At 45.8% G+C, this 21,135-nt stretch overlaps 1 protein-coding gene across 7 annotated transcripts in view; it reads left to right on the top strand.

The window, feature by feature from the left end:
• The window catches only part of LOC138521088 (copine-5), a 1,203,840-nt gene that overhangs the window by 1,086,093 nt on the left and 96,612 nt on the right, over positions 1-21,135 (top strand). For all 7 annotated transcript variants that reach the window (XM_069633646.1, XM_069633648.1, XM_069633647.1 and 4 more), the window contains 2 exons: positions 11,909-12,011; positions 18,357-18,414. In XM_069633646.1, the coding sequence (XP_069489747.1) occupies positions 11,909-12,011; positions 18,357-18,414 (161 nt within the window). The remainder of the gene's footprint in view (positions 1-11,908; positions 12,012-18,356; positions 18,415-21,135) is intronic.

Raw genomic sequence — 21,135 nt, 5'->3', positions numbered from 1 at the left:
TAGTTGACATCTGGTTTTGGCTGCATGTTGCTTGGTTGTGTATTTGGAGAAGGTGTGGCCCTTATGTTGCCTTCCTCAGTGGATTTGGTGCACCTGTGTTTTCTACACACCTGCACTCATTTACCTCCACCTCTGAGATGGAGGTAACTGAAATGCATTTTTGGCAGAATTACCACCTGTTTTCAGTGGTTATTTGGCAGTATTTAACCTTTCAATTCAGTGGAAATAACGTTGCTTTTATTTGCGCTAATTCCACCGGCAGACATAGCACTAGCGGGATTTCCTACGGTTTCTTGGCAGTAATTCTGTTGGTGCTAATTCCACTGGCTGTATTAGTGCTGGCGGAATTACCACCGCTTCTCTGTTATTTTAATTTGTTGGTGCGGTAACAGAATTACTGCCACTTTTTACTGCACCACCAACCTTGTACAGAGGGCCAATGTCTCTAAAAGAGCTGGACTGTGACATGTTGTACGCTAGAAAATACCAAGATAAATCAAATGCCAAAATGTTCAGACACCCATCAGCACTATGACTCACTGACGTGGAGCTTTTGATCTTCTAATTTTAAATGAGGAGTAACCACTAACTGCCTCATTATGACTTGGGGAGTGCAGTAAATAGTTGCAGTTATTGCATTACCACCCCTTTTTGTGATACTGCCACTAATACCGCACCACTGAATTCCGAGTTCGGAGATAAACTGGAGAATTGACCTCTGGCAAAATCATGGAAGTGAACGTACCACTAAACATCCAAATATCGGCTGATTTACAACACGCTATTACCATTTGTGGTAAATCTGCCAGAAAAAAACATTGAGTCCTACAGACTCCAAAAATGGGGATTTACACGGCCGTTCCACCATTTGTAATCCCAGGGCAATGCCACAGGGCTGAGTACTGGAACCGGAAACTATTTTGGTTGGCTGTAAATTAACAGATTTACCAACAATTTACTGCCAAACTCCTAAAGAGGCTAACAATGCAAATGTTTTGGGTGGCAGCCGAATCTCCGCAATGCACGTGTGCAAGTCTCCTGAATGCCATTGCCCTTCTGAGGCTGTGACAGTGTTTCTGGTCAGTGTTTTGGTGATGCAGTGCTTTTTTTTTACACAGCATTGAAATAAATGATATCTGGGACAGTCAGCTTTGGACCCTCAGCAGACCCCCACACTACTTATTGATTATTTTCAGTACTTTTCACCTTCTGGCTGAACATGATAGCTTGTCTGGCACACAAGCCTACGTCACTCTCACCCTCGTCCAATGGATTTGCAATTTGTCTTTGTCCCGGTGTCTCTGGTCTTGTCTGGTGTTCATAGTACACATCTGGCTCAGTTTATTGGGCCCGATTCATGGAATTTATTGCACGGTTCTAAGTGAATTTGCACTACTGAAAAGTGACTTTGCACTGCCGACACAAACCCTGATTCATGGATCTGTGCAAAGTGTATTTTTGCAGTGCAAAGTCCATGCAATGTCATTTTGTACTGCAAAAATGCCTTTGTATTGACTATGCACTGCAAAATACACTTTGCACAGTTCCATGAATCAGGGTTTGGGCCCGATTCATGGAATTATTTGCACGGTGAGAGATATGATATGAGAGATATGATAGGTTATTTATAACACGCTTAATATCCAGAGGTTTCTAAGCGCAGACCCGGAGATCGAACCTGTGTTGCTCCGTGTCGTCTTGCTTCCAAGGCGAGCACGTTGCCCCTCATCTATCCTCTCAAAATTGACTTTTCACTGCCGACACAAACCCTGATTCATGGAACTGTCCAAAGTGTCATTTTGCCCTGCAAAGTCACTTTGCACTGCAAAAATACACTTTGCACTGCCCCACCCTGATTCATGGAACAGTGCAAAGTGTGTTTTTGAGTGCAAAGTGACTTTGCACTGCAAAAAGATACTTTGCACAGTTTCATGAATCGGGGTGTTTGTCAGCAGTGCACAGTCACGTTTCAGCAGTGCAAAGTCACTTTGAACCGTGCAAAAATGCCATGAATCAGGCCCTATGTCTCCAAATACCTGTGCAACTCCGCGTTGATTCTCACTGGTTATGTAAGTTGCATATCCCAAAGCCCACAATCCACTTAATTGAATACCCCAAGTGGCTCAGGCTTTTAGTGTTAAGTTTTGAAAATAGTGACTGAAATCTATGTTGGACTTCCGCAGTTAGGGCTACTTCACAATCCCAATTTGTTAGTGTCCTGTTTTGCCCAACAAACCCAAATTACATTCACAGCTGGGAAAACTATAACATGGTGCGGGCAAAAATAAAGAAATAAATGGCAAAGCGATTCCCAGTTTATTTGAATCCCTTCCTGGTTGCATTTTGCCAATGGCTTTGTGGGCTTGGTTTAAAACATGAATGGACAGCCTGGTAGATGTTCCTTGTTCCCAGGGCGCTCTATTTTGCACTCTAGCCCACAGCGTTGCCAACATATGCTTGGCCGCCCGGATGCTCTTGGTCCTCTAAATGTAGCTATAAAATGTACCAGGATCTCTGAGTTTCTTTTCCCAATAAATTGAAGATTCAAGCAGGGGCGTTGCTAGGGGGGGGGGGCTAAGGGGGCTATAGCCCCTGATCTTTTGGTTGTAGCCCCGGATAGAATCTCAGGAGCTACAGCCAAAAGACTAGCTAGCCCCCAGGCCCAACATTTGCGACATCAGCTTAGCCCCAAGTCTTTTCCAGACCTAGCAACTCCCCTGGATTCAAGTCAAGTCAAGAAAGCTTTATTTCGGCATGTCGCCCTGAAAGCACACAGTACACACCGTGGGTAATAATAAGCAACGTTCAGATACCTGAGGGTTCGTAGCGCTCTATAAATGCTAAATTAATTATTATTATTATGACATACATAACAACACACATGGAATATTGCACAATGACGTCGATTCAGCCCCTTTGCTCTGAAGATTGACCTCCCACATTTGTGAGAATAGGAAACCGAGATGTGTGCACCACGTTCTAACTGCACTTTGCGGGCCACATGCCAATTTCCCTAGTGCTGGTGTTTGAGTCTCTGGAGGGCGTGGCTTGGCTAGGGTGGGCGTGGTGAATCTCTGGCACAGCTGCCACTTTTCGCACGTGACTCTGCGAGGTCTCATCACCTCGTCTCGTCCGCTTGAGTGTGCGCTCGCTTTTATCTCTATACACGCACCAATCGTATCCTCTCCAAATACTATACCTGTTACCATAGCAACAGTCATGGAAGCAGGTGATGCTGCGTGGGCGTCATCGCTAATCTTCTCCCAGAGTACCGGCGCCCAATCAGGCATTGATTAAGCAGAAGGCGAGAAAAGCAACAGGTTCTTTAAAATCCTTCATATTATCCATCTACTGATGCCCTGGGGGTTCATGTTCCAACAAGATGAGACGGAAGAAGACATCGGACGGACACGCCACGACTCCATTTTGTGGCCAGGTCATACTGGCCCACACTGAAATAAACCAGAACGTTGTTCCCCACTGTTAGTCTCCGTTAAAGAAACGGGCACATCTCCATCTGCGGGGGGTGCCAGGTCAGCCCACCTTTCTTCATCTCATGTGTCACACACCTGCCCTGGCACTAACAATGGACACATGCTCTACAAAATGGGGCGTTTCCAAAACTGTAGGAACCAACCCAACGGTAGCTTCATGACTGTGTTCAAGCTTCAGCAATGAGGCGGCTCCATCTGCAGCATTGAGGACTCTCACTGCAGAAGTGAAGAGAAAACCCTGGTGCAACCCTCACTGGTGAAGCAGGGAACGCTTGTGTGCTTCAACATTGACAGCCCTGACTGCCGACCGATGAGACGCTGCTTAACCGCAGCAGTGTGAACCCTCACTGCCGACCAATGAGACGCTGGCTGCTTATCTGCAGCAGGGTGGGCCCTCACTGCCGACCAATGAGACGCCAGCTGCTTATCTGCAGCCGGGTGGGCTCTCACTGCAGAAGCAAAGAGAATTCTCTGGCGCAACAGTGTCAAGCCTCACTGGTAAAGCAGGGAAATCTTGTGCACTTCAACAGTGGCAGCCCTCACTGCCGACCGATGAGCCGCTGCTTATCTGCAGCAGTGTGAGCCCTCACTGCCGACCAATGAGACGCCTCCATCTGCAGCAGTGTGGGCTCTCACTGCTGAAGCAAAGAGAACCTTCTCTGGTATCACAGTGTCAACCCTCATTGGTAAAGCAGGGAAATCTTGTGTGCTTCAACAGTGTGAGCCCTCACTGCTGACCAATCAGACGCTGCTTATCTGCAGCAGTGTGAGCCCTCACTGCTGACCAATGAGACGCTGCTTATCTGCAGCAGTGTGGGTTCTCACTGCTGAAGCAAAGAGAACCTTCTCTGGTATCACAGTGTCAACCCTCATTGGTAAAGCAGGGAAATCTTGTGTGCTTTGTAGAGGAGGAGCCAAGTACCTCTACTGGAAGTCCCGCCCCCATTCTGCCCATATGTTGGGAGCCGGAAATTGAGACATGCGCAAAGCCAGTAATGGTACCCATACAACGAAGAGTTCTTGAAACAAGGTATCCATTGAGAAAATGCTATATGTATCTGCGAAGAAATGACAGTCTTCTGAAGGACGTTCCGGAAGAAGTGCGAAGATGTGTGAAAGAGAAGTCTGGTGACGTCACATGAAGCAGAAATGAGGCACCCAGAAGAAATGAATTCTTCTAATCAAGAAAGAATATAGACTTTATAGAATCTGATGACCAAGTAGCGAATTACGCAACATTTCGGGAGTATAATGAAGATTGCACGTGTGGAGAAGCACTGAAAATAATGCAAAACCAGCTCACAAATGTACATACGCAATAAAGCAAGTAGACAAAGTAATCATGAGGCTGCCTACGTAGTGAAAAGATTCCAGGCAGTGCCGCCAATGTATATATATATATATAGGAATTTATAGAATCTGGATGTTCCAAGACGCATTTTACTTGGACCCCGTGAATGAACGGGCTGGAAGTGTTGCGCAGCAGAGTAAAATAGCTGACGGCGAAGGACAATTCGAGAAGGCTTGCCTGGCCCAGTGTCAAGAGTCAGGGCCGCCAAGAGCCTGTTATCTACTCGAGAAGATACAGTGAACGCGAGAAGTGAGCTGAGCTCCTATTTAAGGTGTAACGGAAAAACACTAGAAGTGACAAGGTTTCTTCACTTAATATTATTAAATACAATGAAAAGCTGAAAACGTGGTCTCTAGTCACATGGTCAGATGAAAATAGACTTTGGGGCGAGCTACACCGAGACCAGAAGATAAGGCCATGCCTTCACTCCCTTTTTATTCTCAGGCACAGTGATCCTTTGCAAGGCCGAGTTCAAACGTATTAATTGAATGGCACACCACAGGAGTGATGATCAATGTTGGGCTAATTAGGTAGGGAGGCATGACCAGGCCAACCCCCAGCACGTGGGGTACCATCTTGTGTGCGGCTAGCAAGTGGAATATTCCAGAAGGGTACTAGCTTGCCAAACAATTATAGAGGGCCACGTAGTAAGGAGCCCTATAGTTTGAGAAGCCAATAGAACATCTTGTTTTAGTCTGACATGAAAGATGACTTACAATTGGGTTGGGCTTAGTTGCCCACCTGACCTTAGAGACCCACTCACGATCCCCACCCCTACAGAAAATATACTTAGATTTTCCCTTTAAGCCTATCACATCCCCTGGTAGGTTTTCTTATTAGTATGACGTTACTTATGACTAATTCTTTGTATAAAGTTGTGTTTTTTCATGTAAATCGTTGAGAGACTTGAGCAAACGTCGTTGATGTCCGTTATACTCTCTGTTTTAGATAATTGTTAATAAAACAGATGTGATTTTTTCCAAACTTCCTGAGTTGGTCTGATTAGTGATGTATGAGTAAGATCTGCATCCCCACCCATCTCAGCTACTGTTACCTCGTCTTAAAGGTCCCTAATGGGTTCAGCTTCAACAGTGTCAGTCAACACTGCCGACCGATGAGAAGCTTCTCTTTTTGCAACAGTGTCAGTCCTCACTGCCAAAGCAATGCAAAGCTTCTCCTCTGCCACAATGTCAGCCCTCCCTCCCGAAGCAATGGAAAGCTTCTTGTCAGTGCTTAATTTGTGCCGGTGTTTTTCGGTGGGCAACACAGCACTCTTTTTTGGGCACCCAAACTAATTGATGTGGGCCGGCACACGTGTAATTGTTTTGTTTGTTTGAGACTTTGAGTTCGATAAATCATTGCGCTCTGCTTGCAGTTGCAGTCCATGGCTGACTAGGTCTGGGAGTACAGCACAACAAACAGACAATGAAAACTAACATTCTTTTGTTTCTATGCAGAATTTGATAAATTCTGTATAGTAGCACAGAATGTATAGTTTTCATTGGCTGTTCTTCTGAGCCAATGAAATTACAAATGGTGACGTGTGGTGGTGGGTGTTGTTGTTTGACACTGTGCTACATTCACTCTTCAGTCACAAGTTACTTGTTAGGGAGTGGCACTGTGTGAGAGGAGAGAGCATGCTTGCCTAAGACAGCCCAGCCACATGTGGTGCGGCCTGTTTGCTTCCCTCATCCGGGACCTGCTTATTTCTTTTGTTTGTGTGGTGGCCCAGGCCCACCCCCAACCTGTCCCGACAGGAGACTCAGCCCTCCGACTCCAAAGCAGGCAAGTGAAGATTCAGGGGTCCGGCGTGGTCCCCTGGTGGTGTCCCGTCCAGTCCCATGTATTCCGCCTCCATTGCCTCGGATTACCAACTCCAATGGCGGCTGCCGCTTCCTTTTCACGTTTGCGCTTGGCTTGGTGGCTGTTTGCTTGATTTTCACTGCACTTAAGCACCGAGTGATTTTACAGGGCTTTTGATAAAAACTAACATTGTAAATATGCAGTTTATTGATGTAATTAAGCACCATTTATTTGGACATCGCAACCAAGAAATGTTTGTGTGCAATGCAGTGCTATAGGTGCTGCACCTGTGCTGTTTTTTGACGTCTCAGTTTATGTCTGCTGCTTTTTAGTAGCCTTTTATCATGTGATGACCACTTTATTCGTTTGTAATCATGTCGCTGCATTTCGGTAACTCTGTGTCCCAGCAGCCTGGTCTCGGTTGATTATTGCCTGCGACAGGGCTGTCATGAGGCGGGTGGACGTGGGGCAAACTGCCCCAGGACTCGTCCTCAGGGTGGGCCTCGCGGGGTGTTTGCCTGATTTCTTGAGTGAATATAATGAAGGTGGCATGGAGATAGTGCATACGGAACGCGGATTGTAACAAAATTCAATTGTAACAGTTTTGTCGGCGCCACGCGGCACACACAGCTCCAGGACCCAGTGCACCATCACGTAGCAACATTTATGCTGCAGTGACCGGTGCCGTTTCAAAGCCGAGAACATTCTGGATAATTGGCTCTCCCGGCTCAGTCCGTTCGGTGGTGGCATCGAACAGACAACTCACTCACCACTCCATGCCCTGGATTTGGATTCAGGGCGTGTGTGAATGCGGCTCCTGCCTTAGTCCATTCTCGGTAGCAGCAGGAGGCAGCTCCCTGGACAGGATAGGGGCTACTACTTTGCTGTGGTATTTAGGCCTCTGCCGAGACTGCTGTCTGGCCGACACTCGGTGCTCATGCCGTGTTTGGGTAATGGACAGTGGAGTGCTGGCAGAGCTGGCCTGGCTGCATCAATCAGCAGGTAAGGTACCCCCCCCACCACCCCCGTGCGAGACCTGCTCCTTTTGTCAATGTACGGGTATACAGGCCTGCTCAAGTAACCAGAGTACCTTTAATTGTGAGCAATTTCCCGAATCTGGCTTTATGAGTCGAATAATCTTAATGTATTTGGCCAAAGTATATGAGCAACCTTACTTTATGGACCCGACAGACATGTGTTTTTGTACCGACACCGTTGTTGGTTCCCATTCCCTTATGAAGACACTTGTTTGAAGGTTTTTAGCAGCAACAATAGAACCTTTGGTGCTGGTGGTTGACTGCAGCAGGCTGCGATTATCGAATCAGCTTATTGCAGCAGCGGCTCCGGGCATGACGTCTCCCCGCCGGAGAGCACTTGTAAACAGGGAGGATCTGTCCTTTGCAGCTGACCGTCTGCAACTTGTGATCTGAGTGCTTAGAGAGGCGCGGGGTAGAACCCCTACTTCCAGGGTTATGGGTGGTGATCTATCCTCAGGAAACGGGTCCTTCATGGTTAGAGTAACATCTCTTTTCTGCACAATAATCAATTGAAAAGAAATGGATCTGAAGCCAGCCTTCAGCCAGTTGTTTTATAGGCAGTATGTGTGCGCATGAATGCGTTTCTTGCACTGAAGTTCTGTCAAAAGCAAGCACTGGTAGAGCCACCATTTTGTCTTATGCATAGGAATTAGATAGCCATTTTCCAGACACTGCCATCATATGCCCAGCTACTCACACCATGTTCCAGCTGTTGCCATCTTATGGCCGGGTAGCAGCATTATGGCAGTACAATGAAGCACTGCTTCTCCTCTGCAACAGTGTCTCCTCTGGGAAGCAGCTCCACTGCAACATTGCACGCCCTCGCTAATGAAGCAACGAGAAGCTCCTCCTCTGCAAAATGTGAGCCCTCTCTGCTGAAGAAATTGGACGATTCGCCTCTGCAACAATTTCAGCTCTCACTGCTGACCAGTGAAAAGTGTCTACTCTGCAAAACCAAAGGCCCCCAGTAATGAAGCAATGAGAAGCTTCTGGTTGCATTAGTGTCAAGCCTCCCACACATAGCAGTGTCGCCCCCCCCCCGCAGCCCCTCCCCGGAGAGGCTTCACGGCCCGGCCACTGCCGCAGGGAGAGGCTTTTATGCTCCAGCAATGAAAGGCTCCTCCACTTCAGCAGGCGCAGTCTTCTTTGATGTAGCAGTGAAAGGCTTCCCACTGCAGAAGGGAGAGACTTGTATGCTGCAGCAGTGAAAGGCTCCTCAGCTGCACCACAAAGCTTGTTCTTTGCTGCAGCAGTGAATGGCTCCTAAAGGTCAACAATGAGGCAGAAGAAAAATACTCCTGCACTTCAGCAGGAGGATTCTTTGCTGCAGCAGTGAAGCACTCCTCCACTTGAGCAGGGAGAGCGTTCTACGATGCTGCAGTGAAAAGCTCCTTCATGGAAGAAGGGAGGGTCTTCTTTGCTGCAGTGGGAGAGGCTTCTATGAGGCAGTAGTACATGGCTCCTCCACTTCAGCAGTGCAAGCTTTTTTTTTAATTTGCTGCAGCAGTGAAGGCTCCACCACTTCACCAGGCAGAGGCTTCTATGTTGCAGCAGTGAAAGGCTCCACCACCTCAGCAGGGAGATGCTCCTTTGCTGCAGCAGTGAAACGCTCTTCCACTTGAGCAGGAAGTGTCTTCTATGATGGTGCAGTGAAAGGCTCATTTGCTGCAACGGGGAGCACCTTGTATGAGGCAGTAGTACATGGCTTCTTCCCTCCAGCAGTGCAAGCCTTTTTTGCTGCAGCAGTGAAAGGCTCCACCACTTCAGCAGGCAACTGCTTCTATGATGCAGAGGTGAAATGCTCCTTCAATTAAGAAGGGGGCAGCTTCTCTGCTGCAGTGGAGAAAGGCTGCTCCACTTAAGCAAGGGAAGGTTTCTTTGCTGCTGCAGTGAAATACTTCTCCACTTCAGCTGGGAGAGGCTTTTATGATGCTTCAGCGAAAGGCTCCTTAACTTAAGAAGGGAGAGGCTTCTAAGCTACAGTGGAGAATCCACCACTTAATCATGGGTCGGTTCTTTGCGGTGGCAGTGAAAGGGTCAGCCACTGCTAGAGGGTGTGGGGTGTCGGCTGCATCGGCGGACTTTGTGAGAGTGAATAGGTTTCTGATGCAGCAGCGAGTGGCTCAGTATCAGATGGGATTGTTCCCTTTAACACTACTGTGTTTCTCTTATGCTATTTTGTAAATGCCATCACGCGTGTAATGCTCTCTTGAGTGCATAAAGCGTTATATGGGAGGCCAGAGACATTGGGCCTCATCACGAGTGGGCAGTTTCCCGGCAGTAAAGCCACTTGGATACCGGCCAACGCTATTAGCGCTGCGCAACCTGGTCGCGTGCTATTAGCGCTGGATCTTCAGTTGTAGTACAGTGTCCATTTATATTGGGTCCATTGGACCCAATGGGGCATTTTCGACGCAGTTACTGTGGTGCTAATACCGCTGTGGTAATTGTACCATAAATGGGCGGAAAAGTCAGCGGATTTACCTCTTGGTCAGAGCTCCAGGTGAATCCCCAACTTTCCTCCCAACACATAGTTGGTTGGAGCGGTAATGCAGCATTAATAGCATTACTGCTGCATTTTCACTGTTCCGCCCAACTTGTGATGGTGCCCTATAGACACTGCTTTTAGTGAACTCTGGATGCAGCAAGAGGTTTTCAGCTGGAGCCTGTGAAGTGCTTTGGTGGTATGTTAAAATGGGCCACCAAAGAAGTCCAGTCATTTGCCCCATGATTTATTGCATTGCTTATTTAGGGAACTTGGGATAAGTTCTGTTTTACAGGGATGCTGCTGAATACATGGCACATACACCCGCTCCATTCTACAGATGCTGGTTCCAGGACGCGTGCTTTGTTCCCATGCCCCTGGTGGCAGTGCCACCTATAGGCCAAAACTATTGCATTAGAGTACAGCTAGGGGGAAATGGCATATGAGGAGGGACACACAACGTGTACATGCCGTTTGGTTATGAACCCGCCTGTTGACTGTCCATGACCAAGCTAATCCCTATGGGCATTCCCACCCATTTCCTACCCCTCCTGTTAAGATCAAAGGAAACACTACACACGGTAATACATGTCTTCTATTTATTTCATAAGCTAAAACATCAGCAGCCCCAGGCGCTTGCACATCTCCACAGCGGTCTCCATTTCCAATCTAAGCATTCTCCACAGAATCCCCTATCATCACGAGCTCCGTTGTTCTAGAGCTCCTCTTATAAAACATTGAATGACAGGATGATCACCATGGAATATTAAACATGTGACAAGCATGGATCTTATAACTATGTACATGCTATAACTAAATTCAGCACTATAACTATAACCAAATACAGAACTATTACACCTCCCTGCCAAAAACACATCCTCCTGGGATCTCTTTGAACTATCTTTATTCAAGCCTTACCATCAACCTTTGTGCTGGAAGTGCCTGTCAGTGTTTTCCAAAGCAGTCTTTTGAAAATTAATGACTTCATTGGAGCTGTAACGTGTTAATGGTGCAATAAAAATGACTTAACCAGGTCTCCCTTCAGCCACTCGATTTAGAAGCACGATGCATGTACATTACAGAAGTCCTGTTAAAAACCAGCTTTGGCAAAGCCAACTGTTTTGGCTTGGAGTTAAGTATTAGGCATTTCCCAGGCACTATTTTATTTGCCCATGCACACGCACCGCAGCAGTTTCTAGCCAACTTGGTGCCCAGGGTGCAACACTAGAATGTGCCCCCCGACCCCCTGACTGGCACACATCACTCCCCAACTACACCTCTGTGCCGTGCGACAAAACCCCTCAATATCAATACATAAGTGTTATAAAAATGAAGCTGGGTTCATTACACTGTAATTCAAGTACTTTACAGAGGAAATCTGATGCGGAAACACACCTATTGCTGCCCAAGGAAATGTTTTTTCTGTCATCTGCTCTTAGGGAAGGCCTTGCCTGAATGCAGTTTCAAACTGTTCGTACTGGCACACTGCTGTGTGACCAGCCTGCCGGGGTCTGAGGGCCCACTGACCACTGGCCCTGAGTAGCAGGTGTATATTAAACATATCATTGTCTTTGTGATAGAAGGTTATCATTCCAAGATGCACAATCTGGTACACATTTATTGGACTCTTTCAAAATACCATGTGACAATAATATGCCTTGTTTCACTGTCCATATTACAGCTCTGTTGCTGAGCTCATGAAACTTAACCGTGCCTTGTTTCACTCTCCTTGTTCTAGCTATGCTGCTGCAGTGCAAGACGGCTCTCAGTACTTCGTGCTTCTGATCATCACGGATGGAGTGATATCAGACATGGCGCAGACCAAGGAGGCAATCGTCAATGTAAGTGTGCCAGATCTTTCTTAAATTCTTCAAATTGCGGGTAAACTGGCAGAGAGTTGGCTGATGGGCACCCCCCCCCCTTAAATCTAGCGCGTCCTATCAGCACTTAGATGCTAGAAGTCCACCCAAAATCTCTTTTTTTTGTATATTGATACCAGGGAGACCAACTTAAACATCTTGTGCAAGATTCTCAAAATTCTTTTGGCACAAGTGATCGCTTGAGCCAAAGAAAGGGGCACCCCAATCTACAAAGCACCTTTTTACAACCTTTTTGCTTTTAACTAAATATTGTGGTATTTCTGTACATTTCAATGTGCCTCTCAAATTGAAAAACAGGATGTGAATCAGAACGCTGAGACAAGAAACATATTCCACTGCACCTGTCTTGAACGGGCACAAGGGGATGCACAATGCATGACATGATTATTTCTGATTATTTCCTGCATTTTGTTAAGTGGAGCAACAGTGGTATAACCCTCTGCTAGTCCACTTGCATTTCTATCCCCCAAATAGGGATAGAAATGTTTTTTACTTATTTCAGAATGGCAGGCCTTTTAAGGTCGTGTCATTATGAAATATACTCGCTGCCTCCACGTGGGTGCTGGGAGCCTGTCATAAATTAGTGTCTGGGGTGCACTACAGAGCGCATCATTTCCGCTGCAACCCAGACACCTTACTCCTTTTTGCAGTAAAGTGACCGACACATTTCTCAAATCAACGCAAATTAGAAAGCACATTTTTTTGTGTTACAGTTTGAGAATGTGGCCCCTTATTAATTGGTTTTTGGTCTTGTGAGATACACATATTGGCTACTTATCACAACTCGCATCTCCTTTCTACACAATCCATTGTCTCTGGAACACTGGGCCTGATTCAGGTAGATTTGCTCAACAGGAAATGAAGAGATGCCCGTCAGGACCCCAGATTCACACCTGTTAACAGATATCAGATTCAAAAGGTTCATCCCTGGAGAAAACCTGGAGAAGCCTGCAGGTTCTCTGAGTTGCCCTGGGGCAAATCTCTGTGCATCACACTTGCCCATGAATATCTCGAAGACGCTCCGGGTAGGTCCAGTTGGCTTCACTTATTCGCTCGGTGTGGCATCCCCTCATTTGCTCCAATTCAAATCTTTGTGATTGAAACTTTCTTAGTCAAAGATGTTATGCTAGGATACACATCCTTGAAATGTGCAGGTTTGCACCACGGCACGTTTGCGCCCCTGTTTCCATCTGCAGCTTTAACTTGCATAATTTGGCAACGGAACAAACACTTTATTAATAATGACTTATCAATGTGCACACTGTCAAGTTTTGGTCGTTTTGTATCAGTGATCCGTTTGAGCCCACATATGTTGCTTTATGTATGCATTGATACGTACAAAAGGCTCTTTTAAAAGGCTACTAAAAATTGTGTTAATTCATTTATTTTGTGAATTTATATAGCAAACCCTTGACGCTAACAGTATCAGAGTGTGCGTTGCCTTTAAACAACATTTAAAGTAGTATATGTTATGCAATAGAAGGACAAATATCCAGTCTTGAGATTTCTTAATTAAAAATCATACTAATCATACTGTCATGGGTACCAGGCAGGTACACAAAAAAGCCCATAGCAGATACCTCCATTTAATTCCTTCCTAGTGTTTGTAGGAACTTCCTGGTTACCACTTCCTGTTGCCAAACAGGAAGTGCATTACAATTCATGAGCTCTCTAGTGTTTGGTTGTGGCTGGCTATATAAGCCACACCCAAGATTCTTCCAGTGCTTCGTGTTGCTTACTGTGAGCTGTATCAGCAACACACTTGCCTTGCTCTGGATCAGCCAGCTGCTGCTTACCTGCGCCGGATCATCCTGCTTCAGCTTACCTGCTCCGGATCATCCTGCTTCAGCATTCCCGCTCCGGAACATCCTACTTCTGTTTACCTGCTCCGGATCATCCTGCTTCAGTTTACCTGCTCCGGAACTTTCTGCTTCAGCTTACATGTACTCCATGCTTTCTCCACGCCGCAGGTATCTCCGGTCAAGAGGGGACTTCAACACCGGCACCTGTAAGAACAAAGAACAGCGTTAGCACACACACTTCAATAACGCTGCGCATACTCACCAAATCTTCCTGCGACACTGGAATCCAGGTCAGTTGTACTAGAGCACAAACCCCTGCAAAAGAAAGAAGAGACATTAGTCATTGCGCTCGCCCCAATAACGCAGAGACTATTACACTTTGCTCTCTCTCATAACACAGTACATACTTACCAAAGCCTTGGTGCAAACTTACCAGACCACCAAGCCTCCGGTAGCGCTGAACCTTGACTCAAGGTGCTAATATCCCATAATCCACTCCTGCAAGGGAAAAAGGGAGAGACATTACCAGGCGCGCTCGAATTTAAGACGCTGCACTTACCTACCAGCAGCTGACTTCTACACGCAGCGCTACTCACTCACAAAATACCTTGGAAAACAAGACAATACGGACAATCAGGACACTAAACATTCTCCGTGCAACTTTCACTTGTGGAAAAGACTTTCTTGCCAGTGAAGAAACTGGCGCTTTGAACACTCAGTCTCGCTCTGAAGGCAAATAACAGTGTGTGGCATCTGAACTCAGCCAACAGACATTGGCATCATTCATATGAGCGAAACACACCCCTGTGAATGCAGGATGGAGTGCACGCCTTACTAAATATCAAGGAATCCCTCCGGGTGAAAACAGGGGAAGTGAGAACTCGGGGTCAAGGGAGGCTCATTCATCGCTCCTGCAGAGACACAGGTGAGTGTGACACATACATTCTTTAAGATCATGAGTGACACTTTTTCTGCATCACACACAGGGACACGCCGGTGCATTTAAGAGTTTAGAGCCATGGGTCTTCAAGTCTGGATCCTACGAGGTTTTTATGATGGCCTTAAAAATACATTGGGCCTCATTACGCGAGTGGCGGAATGGGTTAACGGGTGCCGCAAAAGGATGCGGACCCGTTAACTCCATTCCGCCACATTACGAGGTCCCCTCGCGGGACCCGCTTTGCACGTCTGGTTTAACCCTCTTCCCGCAAGGGGAAGAGGGAGCTATCAATGGGCCGTTGTTAGATCCCTCCCCCATACCCATTCAGTCCTATGGTGGCTGAAATGGGAATGGGGAAGGTCCGGGCCTGGGTTCCTGGAGGGAGGAATTACCGCACCCTCTGAACTCATTCTGGGAACCCGGACCCTGCCAATAGCGGCATGGCTACCGCCAAAATCGTAATGAGGCCCATTGTAATACAGCAAATCCGAATAGAAGGTTTTTATTACACACCCACTGGTCCTACTTGGGCTCCGGATTTTGAAGTGGGAGTATGTTACTCCCTGTTCTTTATTAAGGTGGGAGTAAAATGATTTTTTAGGAAGTGAAAAAGTCAGTCCTCTTCCCAATGGGTAATACAAATATACGTTAACACTAAAACAGACATATTTGGGTGATTGCATACTCCAAAGTACATAAATGAAAAGATTCATTTTAACTTTAACTTTCTGCTCCGGCAGTAATAATACAAGAGCCCTTTCCCGTGGCTCGGCTCCCCTTGCACTGGGGATCTGAGCATACCCATGGCACTGTGTGGGTGGAAGCATGAGTATGATGAAATGTGTTCATTGTTTCCTATTTTCTGTTGAGAGTAGTTTTACTTGGAGCTGGATATGTCCATGTTAGATCTTCCTTACTACATAGAGCTGTAGATCCCATCGAAATGAAAACTTCAGCAAGGATTTGAGACGTATTCATGTGTATTGCTTCGCAAGTAATGAGGGTAGTCTTGAAAATGCAGCTTTCTTCATGGGGAGCCGGTATCAGGAGATTCAGACCAGGCAATGTCTCCATGATCACGTAGCAGCCTGGCGGCCATCTTTCAGTGTGCATTTGTTCACTGCTTTCTTCGCTGAGGATGAAAGTCTACACAAAATATCTACATTCTGAATAAGACAGACAGTAATGCCTGTTTTTGGGCTGTCTACTGTTAGTACATCGGATTTTGATAACACCTGAGCTGTTGAAGGAAATTAAATATCGCCTGAAATAAACAATTTCTGAATTATGGCAGCCAGAAAATGTGTTCAATTTTTAAATATGTATATAGCACTTAGCACTAAATCCCACAAACTCATGAGCACAGCACTAATAGGTGGTACTATTGTCCTACCCCATAATACTAACTGTAATGAATATTCTCATATGGGGTTTCCTAATCTTTACACTTCGAACAACTGCGTTTTTTTGGGGGGAATTGAGCGTATCTGCATTTGATCTGTAAAGTGCACCGCATATCCCGGGAGCTTTCATATCACTTCCCAATATTGCCCTCTGATTCTTCCACCTTTGAATCTTCTTATATTTATTTATTTATTTATTGGACATTAGTATGGCGCCTATACACAAGTGTTTCCAGGCGCCTATGCTTACAAGTGCTGGTAAGTGTCTTCAACTACTGGGCTGAAGACCAAGTTAAACCCCTTTATTCCTAAAGCTGAGTGGGTTCATCCAATTTACTTAGCAGTTAGTAACAGCCTAGCGCATTGAAGAATTCAGAAAAACATTCAATAGAGATGTTGACAAAAATATTTATTGTGTTGCCTCTACGTCAGTCCAAGACAGAATTCTAAATGTTGTAAGTACCTTTGTTAGGCTAATAAATTAAGCACATATGGGTTAGTTGTAGCTATGCTTGCCCATGACAGTAAGCACCCATGTGTCTGGTACAACACATATTCATCAAATTTACCTGAGAAGTGCATTATTATGCACACTTTTAATTCAAAATTAATTTGTTTGCTGTAGAAGATTACCTAGAAACACTTGCAAAATGTGTGTGTGTGCTTTTTTTGTAAGTGTCCTATTTGTAGAGCATTCTAGATAAATAATTACATTTTGCTTTAAGTATGCATATTATAGCAGCGTTTAATTATCATCCGAGATGTTTATTGGGTAGCCATGATGGAGAGTAGAATGTTGGTTGGAGGCCAGGCCTAGGCAGCCACAGCAAACTGAGGTGATAGCCAGAAACGAGGAAGCCTTTATTTTTACTTCCAGGGGGGAACTGTAGTGCATCTGCAGGGCTACATGCAGAACGCCTGAAGGCCTAAAAGGTGGCTTGAGTGCCTCAGACCGAGAAGACGTGGCGTGAGGGCTATTGAAGCCCGGACACACGGAACATAAGTATGTTAAGTTAATAGATCAGTAGTAGGGTGTGAAGTGGCTCGGGCAGGGTCAGAGAGGAGATAGGGGGGCAAGGGGAGAAAATCACGGACCCAGATCCCCTGCCCCGGAAAATGATCAGTTTACCATAGCCAGTCTAGCCACATTGAGCCCTACCAACATTGTGTCTTGCTGCGAAGGGGAGCATCAATGATAATGCCGGCTCATCCGCTGATGGTGCCTTGAACAGCGACTCATTTGGCTCCATAGGGAGCACAGTTGTGATGATATCCTATGTGGGCCTACAGAGCCACGATGACGCACTCCCTCAGCCCAGGGTAGGGGCGAGGGTAGACTCCTACCTGGATGACTAGCTATAGATTTCTAAGAAGAGAGGTGGAGCTTTCGTATTGTCCTCTCTCGGGAGTTGGGGAATTGCAGTGATTTCCTGAATTATCGTCCACCTTCTTTACGGCCACTTGTAGTGTACAGCCCTGGAAGCCGTGCTGGTGCACAACGTGGTCCATCTTCTTTCCAGAGCTCTGTTGCTGGCTCTCGTGCACGTCCATGTGCTGCTTATGTTCTCCAACCAAGCTCTCCTGCCGTTGCCTATTGTTACCATCATCTCCCAATATTCTGTCTTTTCTTGTTCTGTGCCTCTCACTCTGTCCCTCCTGTCCCCCTCTCTCTCCCACTTTCTTTGCTGCCTCCTCCCATTTCTTTGCCACTCCCCACTCTCATTCCTCACTCGATCTCTGCACTATGTGCCCTCTCTCCCACGATTCGTGTATCTTGTTTGTCCCCCGGATAGCCTACAGGGTCCCTCCTTTGTTCTCACCTCTTCTCTTGCGCTTTCACTTCTCTGACACCACCCAACCTTTTCTATTTTTCTGTGGTTCATCTCCCAACATGGAGATTATTTTTTTCTCAAACTTTTCCTGTTTTTTTTCCTTCCTATTTCTCTTTTGTCTTTCCCGCTCTTCCTCAATAGTTCACCCACCTCTGCATTTATTTCTTGTTCTCAATTTCCTTTTCTTTGGTTACTCCACAGCCTTTCTCCATCCTTTCTTTTTTTGTCTTTCATTCTTCGCATTTCCTCTCTTTCTTTTTGATGCATCTTGTTTTCCTCCTGTTATCCTGCCTCATTATTCCTTTCTTTTTTTCTGCTTTTCCTGACAGGGTGCCAAGCTTCCAATGTCCATCATCATCGTGGGAGTGGGACAGGCCGAATTTGATGGTAAGTGGGTGATGAAATGTGTTCATAGTTGCACGAATTATACTTTGCAGGTGGATTGCTGGATTCCTGGCACAGGATTTGGCAATGCAGCACCCTTTTCTTCCGATTCCTAGTTTATACCAAAATCACTGCCTCCCAAAAGCAACCCACCATAGAAAACATAGCTCAGGGCATTCACATCAAAGTGTTTTACAGGAAATAGTGCAGAGAATGTAGCATCACAATCTGACCGAGAAGTAAATGTAAATAGAAATAGGTCCTGGGACTGCACTGATCACCGTGTAAATAATCTCCATTCTGACAATTGCTGCGCCGTGACTAACGCCCCAGGCATTGCCAGAATTTATTTTGGCGCATCAGATCGTGAGGGAGAGGAGGAGGAGGATCAGAAATGTGTAATTATCCCTCAATGTCCGGGAATAGGAACCTTGAGTAATTGTAATTGTAATAGGTTATTTATAACGTGCTTAATACCCAGAGGTGTCTGAGCACGGACACAGAGATCGAACCTGCGTTGCTCCGCTTTGTCTTGCTTCCAAGACGAGCGCATTGCCCCTGAGCTATCCTCCCGAGAGAATGCAAATGTACTAGAGGGATCACATCCATTCTTGAGGGCCATTCTAAACGATGAGTGACTGTGAGAGAGGTTCCATGGATATAGAAAAAAGGGGTACAGTCACACAATTCATGACAGCCAATGTGCTGCCCCTGAGGGGTATCTGCCCGGTGAGACTTCAGGGAAGGTGGAGTATCGCCCAGTCACTGTATTGGCCATGAAGATTGGAGAGACCGTGAAGCAGTGAAAACGTTGGTTCTTTAGAAACTAATGTTCAAAGGCCTATTCACAAGCAGTGAGCCTTATACGGAATCTATTGTAGCAGGGCAGAGAGAAGTGCCTTCAGGACGTTCTTGGAAGCCACACTCGCGACTGTGACCCGCGGTACATTCTAAGGCAGGTAGTAGAGGCTTGTACCTATTCCATTGCAGACAAAGACTATTTTGGATGCGGATACTAGCAAATAGAACTCGGGTGGATAGCTCAGGGGCAACGTGCTCGCCTTGAAAGCAAGACGACATGGCGCACCACATCTTCGATCCCGGGTCTGCGCTTAGAAACCTCAGGGTATTAAGCGCATTATAAATAACCTATCATATCATACCTATCATAACAAAGGATTGAGTTATGCATAGGCTGCATTTTAACACATTGTGCCTCTTTTTGTACATGCTTATGGGGGGCGGGGAGGGTGCTGCTCCACCTATCTTGCTGAAAACATTGGCAAATAGACTCCCCAGAGGCCTATTGTGGAATCAGAAAAATACAATATTAAGGCTTTTACACCAAGCAAAAGGAAAATACACCGACACGGGCTTGTAAAGATTCCCAGAATCTTTATTAAAAAACTGAACAGTTACAAAACAAAGTACACAAATAGCTATTTGGTCATCAATACATCACAGAGACCACCAGCAGGGTTCAATGTGAGCAGTGAGCAGGATTTGCTAGCTGGACATTGGCGTATTTATACATTTTCGTTCTAACGATGTCCAGCCTCTTTCAATTTAATCAGGTACTGGGCTAGGGTCACGCCAGGTTGTTCCTAATTTACATATCTCGTGCACACGGTATACTTTTTAATACATTTACTAACAAACATTATTATTCTCTAAGTTTATCTTTACACATTACTTTTATACAGATTCAAACAAATGTTTTGCATGTCGTATTTGGATAGTGTTATTGTTCTTGTATACTTGTAGGTTAACATCGCTGATTCAAGTAATCCCCTGATCCCGAGGTCAACAAAGGACAAGGTCTACATGACCCTAACATGTAGCCTGAAGGCAGGTTGGACATTAACTCTCCTACAGAGGTTGAAGAGGTTAAAGTAAGAACAAGAGAACACAGGTCAGCCATTTTAGGCCACAGGGTGACTTTGTACAATAAACTAAAATGGCGGCTCTAACCTAAAATGGAGGCTTGATTCACTTAAGGTCACGACCTTGTAATACGAATTTCCTCACAAAGCGACTGGGCATAGGCCAACATATACAATGAGGACGAATCAATATTATATCAGTTCTAACACTATTACATCATTGGACACTGGCCTCCATTCTATTCCCTTGGCCAAAAACTCCACATTACAATTGTCACTCCACAGCCATCATTTAATCTCCTCGGTTCACCCTTGGAGGCCTGGTTTTTAGGTAGTTTCATTCCCTCTTACAGGCATGATCAGCACCAAGAGGGGATTCAGGTTGCAGTCTTATACTAAAAGGTATAATACCACTTATTCGCATACAGATGCATATGCCGAACCCTAGTGTTCTGCCTGAATTAATAGACCTATCAAAGGAGGACAAAATAAACAAGGTGCTGTGGGCGTATTTGATTATTCCAGATTGCGTCTGCCATTGTAGCCGAGGCAATCTCACAGGATTACCCCGATCATGAAAAAACAACTGAAATGTAACTGATTTCCCAGACCACCCCCAGGTCCCCACCTTCAGTTGATGTCCTCTTGCCCCATCCCCACCTCTGGCCTGTTGCAGTTTCATCCTTTTTGCTCCTCCAAATAACTTTTGTTGCACTTTTTCATTTTCACATGCCCTTAGTATTACCGCAGTAATCGCCCATATCGATCAAAAAAAATGTGGGGTTTCATTTTTTAAAGGCCTATTTGCTGCAAAGCACACGGGAGATATAGCTCTATTTCT

The sequence above is a fragment of the Ambystoma mexicanum genome, chromosome 13 (genome assembly GCF_040938575.1).
Source record: "Ambystoma mexicanum isolate Mex_15411 chromosome 13, UKY_AmexF1_1, whole genome shotgun sequence".
Lineage (NCBI taxonomy): Eukaryota > Metazoa > Chordata > Amphibia > Caudata > Ambystomatidae > Ambystoma > Ambystoma mexicanum.
The sequence above is the reverse complement of the archived record's forward strand: the minus strand, read 5'-3'. Positions and strand labels throughout refer to the sequence as shown.